Genomic DNA, 13,796 nt, shown 5'->3' on the forward strand with positions numbered 1-13,796 from the left:
TGACTATTTTCTTTAGTTTCTCTAGTCAAGCTGATACTGTGTGATTGTTTTGGTTCTTACACCTTCATGCTAAGTGCTAAAATGGCTACACCAGTTATGATTTTGCAGACAATTTATTGGGTTCCATATGGTGTTTTTCAGGTATTTAGTAGAACTGGGATGCATCAAACCACTCTGTGACCTCCTTACAGTAATGGACTCAAAGATTGTGCAAGTAGCACTGAATGGGCTGGAGAACATCCTGAGGCTTGGAGAGCAGGAATCCAAACGCAGTGACACTGGCATCAATCCTTACTGCGCTCTTATTGAAGAAGCATATGGTATGAGCAAAACACCTGTGGAAGTCGGGGGTGAAAGCAGCGATCACAAACCCCTTAGAGTTTCAGTAGACTCTGTTCTGATCACTGTTATTTGAAAATAACCTAAGTTCAGTTTCCACATGAATTGGCAAATTCTTACTAAGAAAAATAAAAATGGGTTATCAAGAGTAGTATAGAAGAAGGTAGTATCACTGAACATGGTTTTTTGAACCTTGGTACCCTTCATGGTTACTTTGACTTCCAGGGAACAGTTGTGTCAGAATCAGGTTTTCTTTTCATGCCTGCTTCTAGATTTTAACTTCCCTTTTTGTCTTAGTGTTGCAGAAATGTCTCTAGAGTATCAGAGAATTGTTTAATCTTCATACACAGTAAAAGGAGTAGACAAGAAAGCCACTACAATTCCCAATATTAGAGATTTACTAGAATGACTTGGATTTTGTTATAGCATCATTCCTTGCTGTGTTGTTTTCCTCTGTGACTACAAGGCCCGAGTTTGACCATTTGCTTAATTTCAGCCAAAAAACTGGTTGCCCGAGTTTGACTGCATTGTATAGACATGTGTTACACAGTAGATAATGGAGTCTTCATCTTGGAAAGTTTTGAAGAGTTGGCTAGACACAGCTAACCTAATCTGATGTTGGTTAGTAAGGCTGGGCTGGGCTGCAGGTTGGACTAGGTGATCACCAGAAGTCTGTTTCAGTTTGCACTTACGTGATTCTCTAGTCAGAGTCCTTGTAAAGAAAACACTGTGAACACACTTTCAGGAAGTATGGTCCTAAAAGTCTCTTCAGAAAAAGCCTTGTTCTTTACCCGTTTAAGTTTGTTGAGTTAATTTTTGAGTGAAAGGGTAGAGGCAGAGAGAAAGTGTGAAATGCGTAACAGTTACAGTGAACTCTGTAGTTCAAACTGGTTTTCTTTGGCTGTGGAGAGTACAAGTTGGGTACAGGTCTCCACAGAGGTCCTTTTCTTTCTGAAGGTGGGAGAGAATTGTTGTGGAACAGATTGAAAATTATCACGGTCATATGCTTTCACTGAGCTGTAACTTTTGTGTGCCTCTTTCCTCTGCAGGCCTGGACAAGATTGAATTCCTGCAGAGCCATGAGAATCAAGAGATTTATCAGAAGGCCTTTGACCTGATTGAGCACTACTTTGGAACAGAGGATGAAGACAGCAGCATTGCCCCACAAGTGGATCTCAACCAGCAACAGTACATCTTCCAGCAGTGTGAGGCTCCCATGGAAGGCTTTCAGCTTTGAGATGCCCCTGTGCTGTGTGCTCCTCTACCTAGCCAATCCTGTTGTCGAGCCACAAGCCACCTGTGGAGTGATTCTCTCAATGTTTTCCATAACCCTGTTTGCGCTCATTCGCTTGCCTTGTGCACGTGCTCTTACATACGTCTGGAAAACTTTTGGCTCTCCATGGCAGGATGCCCCCTCCTTGGCAAGAGGTCACCAGAATCACCCTTTTCCTCTAGATTCTGAATCTCTACACTGTCATCTTCGTGGAGTTGAGGCACCTTTCTATACTTTGAGATATTCCCTGTTCCTATTACAGGAAAATAATCCCTCCTCCACTAGCCCCCACACTCCTGGCATCTAAGAGAAGGTCACCTTTCTCTTGTATTTGCTGTAGTGTGTGCCTGCAGTCCAGGGGGACATTCAGCCTTTCTGAGAACGTAGCTGAATTCATCCCCCACATTCTCCCCTGGATGCCTCTTTGGATGGCTGCGAGAGATGCGTTAAACCTTCACATGCAATGTATCTACTTTGCTGTATGTGCCAGCTAGGGTTATTGGCATGAGGAACATGTTACAAACAATGGAGTAAGTTCTCTATCCCCTGGAACAACAGGCTGCAATGGACATGTTTTGTGGTTCTTAAGAATACTGAACACATCTGGCCCCATCCCATCTCAACACTGAACTCCCAAGTTGGATTGCAGACCACTGTGGAGATTTGTATGCCTTCCCAGTTTTTCCTCTCCATCCACAAAAAAAAGAACCTGTGAATAGGTCACTCTTAACACTTCCCCAGAAATAACTTTCCAGAACGGCTTCTAGAATGGAGAAACTGCCCCCACTTCTGCTTGCCAGCAGTATGATCCAGCCGGGCCTCTTCCTTAAAAATCAAGCCTTTCCTGACTTCATGCTCAAGAGTCTGGTCCTTGGTATTAGTTATGGCTGAAAAATTCCTGTCTGCCTCTTTACGTTTTTACACAGTGTGACTTGAACAGATTTGTCTTCTGAAAAATTACCTTCTGAATACAGAAATCTTAATTTGTAAAACTTAGCATAAGGAGTGTTAAATCTCCTTTTCATTTTCACAAGACAAGAGCTTCCTTTCCAGCTCACCTGATGGAGTAAGAGTCCTTATGGTCAAGCCCCTTATTTAACAACTCAAATGACACTACATTCAAAGGATAGTACTCTTACAGCTGGATCCACCTGGCCCTCTCATTTCATTTTTCTGTTTTGCTCTCCATGAGACTTCAGGTGAATTAGCATGGAACGCATGGTTCCTACAGGTGACATCTGTAAGGCATTGCTGACTGCATGGCAGCTGCCACCCGCAGCTGTCGACTGCCCTTCTGCTAGCAGCATGTTCTTGGCTCCGCAATCTGCTTGGATCACAGACATCTGATGCAAAGGCCCAGCCACTCCTCACTGAGTTCAGCTGACACTGACACCAAATTCTTCACACAACTGGGGAGATGCCACATGATTGAAGGTGGTGGTTCCATTTCTGTAAATGCAATGGATTCCCTAGGCCACCTGCTCCCCCCTGCATCGGGCTATGTTCTTTTCAAGCCATTTGGGACGCTTGGAACACAACATTTGTCCAGTGTAAACATTTCAAAATCGCCACTGGCAGCTGCAGCGTCATGTACCTGTAGTAAATGTTAGTGGCAGAACTGTCTGCAAGATCCTCATGACTCCTCTTGGTGATAAGCCACTGCAAAAGCAAAACCAGCCCATTGGATACAGAGTTACAGAGATACACACATCATTTGTCACACTGCTGAAAGAAGCTAGGTGAAGGCCTGAACATCAGCTCTGGGTGACCATTATTTAAATACAGTCTTCAGTTCTGTCTCTGCTTCAGGATGGAGACTTTGACCTGTGTGGCCACTGCAGCAGCCACCTGCTGCCTCCCTAGCTAAGCCAGTTGGCCTCCACTTTCCCTCTCCCAGTTATTTTCTCTAGTGCTGCTTTGTGCTGAAGGAACATTTAGTTTACTGCACTTGATCTGTAAATGGACTTCGATTCTTTGTAATTTTAGGGGGTTAAATTTGGTGGTTAATTTAAAAAAAGCAAAAAAACCCCTCAATGTTGCCTTTACATCACATATAAATAACTGTGTTTCTCTTTTCTTGAAGGGTGATAGAAGCACTGATTAGTAGCAAAATCTTGTTTTAGCTTTTGGATTTTTTTGTGCTGGATTTTTTTACGTGTAAATTTCCAATAACATGTCATTTCTATAAGATTTGTTTAAAACCATGTACCTCTTATTGGATGGTATAAAAATGCTACATATTTTGTAAACAAATCTGAGCAAAGTGTGTGTGCATATATTCTGTATATTCATATATGTATATTCTGTGTATATATACACTGCAGTGTATATATACATATGTACACACACACGTATATATATACACACATGCGTAATGTGTGCATATATATGCATATCTATATATCTATATATATATAAGTGTTTTCCAGGCTAGTGAAAACAATGTGGTGCATTGGCGTTTCCCTCCCCTGCCCCCCAAGAAAGTAATGACAATTGCCTCTAAATGAGTGAATTAAAAAAAGAGTCCATTTAAGCTGAATGGTGTGCCTTCCTGTGTAAGGAGCCTGGCCAGTGTTTGTTACTTTTGCTGTGGATATGTGAATTCAGAGCAGATAAGTATAAATCTTTGAGCTTGGTATGTTTGTTTGAAGTGACGGGCCTGGTTCACACAGGTGATATTGTTGTCATATATACTTAGACTGTGTAAGGCATTTGACTGGTACTGCATAATATTTTGACTGAAAACCACAACAATACAAAAATAACATGGCACACATTAAATGGATTAAAATGTGGCTAACTCATAGGTCTCAATGTAATTTTAAATGGTGCTCAATTGAGTATTTCCATCAGGATCTTCCAGCAACCAGTTCTTGGCCTTGCTTTATTTATCCTTATTAATAGATTGAAAAGAAACAATACCAACTTTAACAAAGGCTGCAAATTACATGGGTATGGAAGGGAGATGAGACTTGTGAATTATGAAAGGAACAGCTTACTGATTACACACTGATTAGAATTACTTGGGAAGCCAAGGGCAAGTAAACTGTTTGCATTTTAATAGCACCAAACATGTAGTGGAACGTTACCCATCTAATAAACAACACTCAGCCACAGGGGAAGGACTCTGTTTTGGGGGAAAAGTGCCCCTGAAAGTATGAGGATCATTATATGTTACTGCTTGAACACTGATCCTAACAGTTCTATGAGGATATGTCCCCTGCTAGAAACACTGAAACATGTTCTCTGCTCTCCTGAAAGATGTGCTCAGACCGGGACCACCTCAGAGAATGCCTCTAGCTGTCATTTTTGTGAAAGTCACACTGTTTTGAACAATCTGTTGTTGTCTTGTGTCTAAATAGGAGACAGCATGTGCTTGTGCAGAGGACAGGGGAAGGAGCTGCTGGAGTTCTTGGGTTCCACTCTTAGCTCTGCCAGGCAGCATGTAGTGCCAGAAAGGTGATCTCATATTTTCTTCAAAATTGTTTCTGTCTGCTCGTGGAGATCCAATCTAATCTGCTCTGCTTGATTGACAGTGTATTTGTGATAATTGCTGTACAGAGAATGTGGTGACAGGTCATGGTTACAGCGTGCAGGTGATAACTTCTCTGACTGCACAGCTTGTCTGATTGGCTGCATCTCATTGTGGTACCCAGAAAAGCAACTCATAGACAGATGGACTGCAGCAGCTATTTTACAGCTCTGAAGGACAAAGTACTAGAGAGAACTGCAATAGAAACCTTCCCTGCTTTTGTTTTCCAGGTATAAACGAAGATTTACCTGCATTTTTGTAGGGCTTTTCATTCACTCATCGGTAGTGTTAATTTTTAGTAGTACAACAAAAATAATATGGAAAAGGTGTCAAGAAGAATAATCTCCTGCTATGAGAAAGTTCACAAACTAAATCTATCAAACTGCAAGTCTCTTTTGTTTTTGGAGTCCCCAGGGCCAGTTAGCAGGCAGTGCCCCTGGGAAGTAACATAGTCTTGACCATTCCTGACATGTTGAATCTGCATTTCCCTCCAAATGAATGGAAAGGAGGAAAAATATTGTCTCCAGTTGCTGCAGGCTGTTCAGCGTGAACAGGGTGTGACTCTCTGGGATGACTGTCACAGAACATAATCTCTCACTTAAACAGATGCAGCCAGAATAACTGCTAAGCAGGCTTTCTAGTAAGTTCTGATCATTTTGATGATGTTAATGCAAGTCAATAATTGTTCTGTCTTGCACAAAGAGGAACATACGGAATAGCTGAAGCAGCCAGTACCAATGTGGAATAAATATAGCCCTATTCTTCCTGAAGGGACTTGAAGTGATAGTAGGTGACAGCCCAGTAAAGGCATTGTGTTCGTACCAGTGGAAACCCAATGGACTGTGGTGTTATAGGTACCTCCCTGTAAGTGGTAAGTAAGAGCATAAGACTTGGTAAAGGAGATTGGTACCAAGAATGCAGGTACATCTCCTGCAGTACTTTGAAAGATGCTTAATCAAGTGCATAGCACACATGGGAAACGGTTATGCTCTCTATCCAGTTTGCTCAAATGTCCTGTCCCAATAGCCATGAAGAAGAGAGTTTAGAGAAAAGGGGCACTTGTTAGGAAAAGAAAATAGGTGTTTCTGGTTTTAATGAGTACAGGATAATGCATTCATTCTTTCACAAATGTGAGAGTACAGAACTAACGTACAGGAAAAATGTGACTATATCTTCCTTCCAGTGCTTTAAAGGACCTGGCTTGTCTTCCCCAGCCCTTGGTCTTTTCATTTCTTCCTCTAAGGTTTACCAGATGTACCTTCCTCTCTCCACTGGGCTTTCTTCTCCAAGTTTATGCTTGTAAGAGATTCATGCCTTTTTACAGCCTACAATGTAATGACAAAGCAAGATCAACAAGTATCACCTGAAGGACCACAGAGTTGAAACGTGAATCAGTAGCTTAAAAAATGCCTGCTCTGTCCTTACCAAGGCACAGTTCTGTCAGCTTTAATGCCAGGAAGCAACAGTATTTAAAGTTAAGTATCTAGAGACTATTCTAGCTTAATGTAATTACTTCTCTGGGAATAAATTAAACCTTTTTGTTAAGGCACTAGAATATATATTCTATGCTTCTGGTCAGTATTTAATATTAATTTCTGATCTTCACAAGTCAGAGGTACTAGAAACAAATCAAAAGTCATACATAATAGATTCCAGCTGCTTTGAAAACAAGGGTCCCGAAGCAGCTGTCGTCCTCTCTTCCTCATGTTTGTATTCATACTACAGAGGAAAATATTCTGGGAATTGTCAGTGTTTGATCTCTTCTGCTGAAGCCAGGGAAAAACTTTTCCATTGTTTCAGTCCAGAGTGCTGCAGCCTAGTCATTTTAATAGACAAATCCTGACCAAAATGTCACTTGACATAGTTCATAGTGCTGTGGTTGAGACTCTTGTCACTAGTTTTAAGGTTTCTCTAGCACACTTAGTAGTCCACTGAAAGAAGATCTGAACATTTGCCTCAGAAAGGCAGCATACAAATGGTTCTTCTGCCCATGCAGATGCTTTAAGCTCGGGGTTTTTTTCCTCTTCTAAAGGAAACACATGCAGTCTTAACAGTGGTATCACCCTTGTCTCACTTGGGAGACAGTCAATGAGGGTCACACTTCTGGGGGGACTAGGAGAACTTTCAAAATTTTTGTTCAGTGATAAAATGAAAAAAACCCCAACCACAACAAGAAAACCAAAACCCCAAAGCAAGATGGTACTAAAAATCCACAGAGGAACTGAGAAGTTTATGTGAAGATTGATTTGCACTCATCAGCCAAAAATCTGTGCTTACCTGCTTCCCTCTAATCACCATGACTATGCATCCCAGGATTGTCAAGGCAATCATTACATAGCTGAACTTCACACGCAGTGTGGTCTTTGCTGCTCTGATTGTTTCAATCCTCAAATAATAAAAGAACAAACTCATTATCAGAGACCCAAATAAACCACTTGGCTAATTGTTTAATTTCTCCTAGCATGCTGTCTAGGTAACTTTGTATAATGTTAAGAGTGCCTGGCTCTCTTCACTAAAAGTTTTACAAGAGTGGGAAAGGCTGATCCCCTGCTACCTTGGGGGATACTTAGTCACAGAGGTGTTCCTCTCAAAGCTGAAAACAAACCCAACATTTTAAACTTTGGTTATATAATTGTTAAGAGACAATATGCCTTTGCAGACCACTTGACTGCAAAGGAGGCAGGCTGCAGTATTTAAAGGTGTATGTTCATTATGGAAAGATGAAAGGGATGATTTTAATAATACACATTTTTTAATACTACACTGGTTTTCTTAGTGTAACACCCTCTGTGCTCACTACCACCTTCCAACATCTGCAAAGCCAGGGAGAGCTCCATCCACTTTAGAGCTGTAGTGTAGTTAACACTGCATAGCACGTGTTTTTTTTTTCTCAGCAGCAGAACGGTAAAAAACATTTGTCAGCGGGAATAAAATACATAGTGGTTAAGAGTTGGGAGTTTCTGGGCAGAGGGAAGCATTATCACAGCTAGCAATTTCTTCTGCCTTAACTTCAAACCAGGCTCATTTATGATGCAGTCTATTTTCCAGCAAGGCAGCTCCCTTGGCTACAGGATTTGATAGCACCATAGATTACACACTGACTGCTGAACATAACACTCCTCAGAAATTCCCAGTAGGACTTGGTGAAAGACCCGTGCTTACCACTTCCCTCCTACTAGAGTAAGTAGTCTTCAAGTGATTTGTTTTTTTAAGAAACTAGGGCATGGAGGATGGTAAGCTTTCCAATATCAGCTTTGAACAGAGGGACACTTTGGGTTTGTTTTTCATTTCAGGGGCTTACCTAGCCACACCAGTAGCTACACTGCTCCTTTGGGAAACCTGTTGCCTAGTCTGCTGTTATGTTTTAAAAACCAGAAGCCTTCCCCAAGAAGAGCAGCAGTTATTAACATCTTCCAGCTGTACATGTGAAGAGTTAAAAGATCATTTAGGCTGGGTTAAACTCTGAAGATCACTCTGCCCCTATGACACCTCAGTTACAGCAAATTTTAAGTTTGTGTTAGAGACAGCAATGCAAGAAGGGCCAGTGAAGCATATTGCTTTTTAGATGCTCTTTCCACAGTAATCAAACACCTGTACCCTATATATGTAACTCTCCTTGCAGAATGTAGAACAGGTGACTCTCTTTTCAAGGAGGTCTGATACTCACTGATTAAATCTGGCACATTATAAAACTGCAGATGACTAGCAAAGCATCAACACTGTGTGATGAAAAGAATAAATGTATACAACTAGGTAATTATGCCCCAAAACTAACATGGAGAGTGTATCTAATAGAACTGGTAAATTATTACTGTACACAAACATGAGCGAATTTAAACCCTTATACTTGGAGTGGGGAGAAGATACTGAAGGATCCATGACAGTTCAACATGATAAATCACATAGGACCTGAGAGCTGAAGAGAGTTTTGTCTTTGTCAGAGTATTGATTTGAGTACAAGATTTCTGATCTGCAATGAATGCCTTGAGCAAAGGCTGCAGTTAAATGCACAGAAGTAGAATTAAAAAAACTTTTATAGTTAATTTTGGAAGTACTTTAGATGTGTTAAAAATATACAAGAGCAAAAGGTAGTTACCTGAACACAAATCAATTCAATGGCTAAGATTAACATTTATTTAGTAAACCAGTTACTTCTGATCACATTTTACAAGATTGCTGAGTTATATGACAAGCCCTTACCACCCACTCTGAATTAATCTCAGAACAGGAAAACAAGCTTTTGTAGTTCTCAACTGTCTTCTCAGATTTGGCTGAATTATTTGTCTAAATAAAACAAGAATTCCCTATGCATTTGCAAAAATGGTCAGCTTATCAGAAGTTGGTTTGTCCTTTCAATAAACTACTGAAATCAATCACTCTGCTAACTCTTGTTTTCTTAAAAAGACATTCATAAGTGTTTGGTATGCAAAAATATATCAAATGGTAATTTAATAAGTTCTAATAATTTACACCTGTATGTGTTTCAAATGTCCTTTTAAGGAAAATTAGTAAATGCAAAATGGAATGATTCAATTTCAACAAAATTTATTCGCGTGATACATTAAGATGCATGGGAGGATTTTCAGTTTCCATGTCGTGCATCCAAGCAAAAAAATCTTAGAGGGCACCTACAGCATTTTCTTACCCAACGTAGTGCAAGGTTTACTGATCTTTTTAATTTAAAGAAATCCATATATTTAAAAACATTACTAGCATGTTCTAAAAAACAATGCTACCACTAGGAACATTTTTTAAACTAATAATTGCCTACTGTTCATACATTTGGTCTTCATTTTCTACTTTTCACACAAGAAAAAGCATTGACACGTGGACTCCACCAGCAACAGGGAAATTTTGACTATATATTTTTTTTTCTTAAAGAGCCTTTCCACAGTTTGTTGGTTTGAATTCCAAGAGTAAAGATAGGTGGCCCATGCCCTCCAGACATTCATTAATAAATATTTTATGAGTTACAGTTATTTCATAGCTATATCATGAAAGTTTCCCACAAGGGGAGACTGACATATGAAGAAAAATACTACAAGAAGCTCACACTAACATTGAAAAAAGCTTTTCAATGGTGAGAGAAGAATGAAAATTAACTGATCTGTTATGTTTTTCTAATGATACAACTGATGAATGCTGGTCATCCCTTTGCAAAAAAACCACAAAACCAATCAATCGGGATGTATTATCTCATCTACAAGATGATACACCAATCACAGCAGTGTGAGATTTTTCAGCTGTGCAAACCCATTCCATTTAAGGAAAGTTGTTGAGGAGTTGCATTCAAATAACTCACTTCTGCACAGATAAAGCCTCTTTTACAGCTTTGGAACTGACACTTACGAGACAGTCTCTGGTATATCCTCTGGATTTTTGAAATGGCCCGCCCACAACAAAAACTTTTTCTCCCAGTCTGTAGGCTTGTATCCAGGCACCCTCAGAGGAGATCGACCTAAAAAACCCCAACAAAACACACAAATAAAAACAAAACAAACACCACCAAAACGAAGTCAGAGAAGCTGAAATCACCACAGCTGTAATAAAACCAGTTAGGGTGTGCAGTGCAGAATTTTAAGTGGTTAAAGACCAAAACGTGTATCACAGAGTAACAAATGTGTAAATGTGGATTAGACTGAGGCCATGTAAGGAAAGCCACATCTTTCCCAAAACCTCTGTACTTGCAGCTCTATATCTGCAGAAGCTACTCCAGCATCTAAGCTTCTTAAGATGCTGCAATATTATACTTTTCCTATTACATATAAATTAGTTTGAAAAAATAATTAAATGCAAGAGTTACGGAAAAGCCAATATGCTGCACCATCACATCACAGAATATTAACCTGTGCAGGCAGTGCAAGATTCTGTCTTAAGGTATATACAAAGAGATGACCATGAGACCCTTAATTTTCAGCTCAGTCTTTCAAACTCTGTATACAAAATATTCATAATGTAACAGGGGAAGGTTTTCATACATAACATACCATTAAAATCTAATGAACAAGGTGCAAAGATAAAAAGGGAAAAGCTGTCTATCTTTCAAACAGTGGGAAGTATCCTGTATAGATGTGTGCTCCCGCATGGATTATCTAGGAATCGGGGTGGATACAGTCTGCTGACACCACCAGGTTATTCAAAAACATAAAAGAGGACAGCTAAGCCCAAAAAGCCACAGGGCTTCAAAATCCTGAGTCAATAAGATGGACAGTGAAACAACAGGAAGCAATTCCAGCTCACTTATAAATTACAGACTCTAATCTAACTGTTATTAATTATTACCTAAGCCTGAGGAGTAAGTCCTCGGGGTTCATAGTGGTTTTGGCAAGGTGTTCAGTAACAGAAAGGAAAACAGCATACTAGCAATGGTTAGGAACACCGACAGCAGCATTACGATGTCATTGTGTAAAACTCTGACTCCAGCATTTTGAAAAGCATGTGAAATATTGATCCCTCATCTCACAGGGAGCTGAAATAGGCACAGAGAAGATGGGTAAGGATGACCACAGGTATGGAATGGCCACCACATATGAAACTGTCCCCTAGACTGAGACTCTTTGGCCTGGAAAAGCAGTAATTGAAGCTCTCTTCAGCCAAATAGAGCACTGGAAGTTGTTGGGAGTGCGGGTTATAATGAACAGGTCCTGTTTTGGAAGGGGTACTGGATAAAGGGGAATCAGATCATAAAAAAGCACACATTGGGTTAAAAAACAAATACCAGACTGTACTTGTTTTCTCACAGCATGATTCAGCTGAGGAATTCCTCCTCAGAGAATGTGGATGCTAAAAATACATCCAGCTTCAAGAAACTGCACAAATTTGTGAAAGAAAAACCCAGTGAGGACCACTAAAAACAAAGCTGCCACTTCTGGGACAACAGTGTAAAGGAGAAACACTGTGTTTGCCCTCTATCTATACTCTTCCTTAGATTCTTCTTGCAGGTCACCATTCCCATTAGTCTTCAAGAAAACATAAGGAACCTCCTTCACTGGCCACTGCTGGAGACATCACACTTCCAAGGAGACCTTTCGTCTCACCCAGTACAGCTGTGTTATTTTTAAGGCAAGCATGCCAAATGCTTTGCTTCTGTATTCTCCTTTTATCCTGCACCAGCGGCACATAAGGGAACCTCTTATACAGGAACTCTGATTAGAGCACCACAACTGTCCCATATATAGTGAAAAAATGTTTCATGGCCTGAGCTTTTCCTGACCAGCTCTACCTTTAAACACGAACCAAGGCAACAATTCAGGAGAACCTGCAGGGCACACTCACTTTTGTGAACAGCTGGAGCTGGCTGCACTCTGAAAAACTGCTAAAAGTATTTTAGCTCACACAATGTTCCTAAACATTAATAGTTTACACTGGGGCTGAACAGTCAGGTGCAAAGCACAGCTGCAAAGTCTCAGCATAGGAGTGTTCACCAGATAAGATACTACAAAGTGAAAGCTGTGTTGTCACGAGAAGCAATGTTGACCCTGGGCTTTGTTAGAAAACAAGACTTTATTAATAAATTTAATGCTCAATTGTTCAGCCTACAGATCAGGACTCACTCTGACAAAATCAGTGATATTTAGCATCTATGTTGACTAAATTCCTGGTTAGATGATTGCGGCATGGATACACAAGTATTTTGTGGCAGGAAACAGAATGATCTTATCAAAAACTCTTACCCTTTAGATGAAGTTGACTTTCTTCCTGGGGTTTAATGCAAAGCCTTCTGCTTATCTTCAGATCCACTCCTTCAGTCATCCTCAGAATTGAGGGAATATTTCTTCCCAGCAGTCTAACAGCCCTATCTGGAAGAGAAAGCAGAGGAAGCAAAGAGGCCAAATCCCACTCAGAATGGTGGAAAGTGAGAATAGTAGCTTTTCAGTGGAAGTGTTTGTTGGGGTTTTTTTAAACACAAGAGAAAAAAACCCAAAGAAAAACAATAAGTGCAGTATTAGATAAGAAGTACCAGATTTAGTTGTAACAGCCTAACAAAGAAAAGAAAGCTTGTCTGTAACCTATGCCTTGAGCTAGCCTATTGACTTTATTTAAAAAAAATGAGAATGCAGTTAATTTCATTTAGAAAAAAAAATAATTCAAGGTTACAGCCCACAATCAATTTCTAGGACACAACACAGCCTGGAGTTTCCAGGAACTCATGTATTCATACGCTTCAGATACACACTGGATAGTGCAATTCCAGGGCCTGCACACCAGCATTCTACCAATCCTGTCACATCCCAAAAGCAATGAGAGGGTCAAGCAAAGCCCAAAAAAGCAAAACTTGGCTGAATTGAGAGATACCGACTTTGTGATGCATTAGAAAAGGTCAGAGTACCTTATGTACAAAAACATACTTTGAAGGAGGAGCATCTAATTCATTGATAAATATAAGGAAAAAATCTTAAAAAAAAAAGCAACCCCAGAACCCAAACCAACTTTGAACGACAGAAAAGGGCACTTTTAAAAACACGACATGAGATTTTTTTTGCCTTCTTCATGCTGTCTGAAGACGTATCCCCTAAGAGAAACACCTGCCCTCTGTTTTCGAGCCGTCATACGCTCCCGCTCTGAAAAGTCACTAATTGACGTTTCCCACCCCCAACGACACCGAACCCTTTCGAAGGCCTCCGGAGGGGCAGAAGGAGGCACGGAGCGGCC

At 40.3% G+C, this 13,796-nt stretch overlaps 2 protein-coding genes across 2 annotated transcripts in view; one reads left to right on the plus strand and one right to left on the minus strand.

Moving 5' to 3' along the window:
* The window catches only part of KPNA1 (karyopherin alpha 1 (importin alpha 5)), a 39,634-nt gene extending 35,227 nt beyond the window's left edge, over positions 1-4,407 (plus strand). Inside the window, exons 12-13 of the mRNA XM_009073375.1 lie at positions 142-320; positions 1,389-4,407. Of these exons, the coding sequence (XP_009071623.1) occupies positions 142-320; positions 1,389-1,576 (367 nt within the window). The 3' untranslated portion in view covers positions 1,577-4,407. The remainder of the gene's footprint in view (positions 1-141; positions 321-1,388) is intronic.
* Positions 4,408-6,382: 1,975 nt separating this feature from the next.
* On the minus strand, positions 6,383-12,896 carry FAM162A (family with sequence similarity 162, member A). The gene is made up of 4 exons (XM_009073376.1): positions 12,818-12,896; positions 10,494-10,602; positions 7,422-7,530; positions 6,383-6,469 (listed from the first exon to the last, which is right to left on the minus strand). Exons 1-4 carry the CDS (start codon positions 12,894-12,896, stop codon positions 6,383-6,385), a joined length of 384 nt encoding a protein of 127 aa, XP_009071624.1.
* Positions 12,897-13,796: the final 900 nt, after the last annotated feature.

Source organism: Acanthisitta chloris, unplaced genomic scaffold, assembly GCF_000695815.1.
Source record: "Acanthisitta chloris isolate BGI_N310 unplaced genomic scaffold, ASM69581v1 scaffold1894, whole genome shotgun sequence".
Lineage (NCBI taxonomy): Eukaryota > Metazoa > Chordata > Aves > Passeriformes > Acanthisittidae > Acanthisitta > Acanthisitta chloris.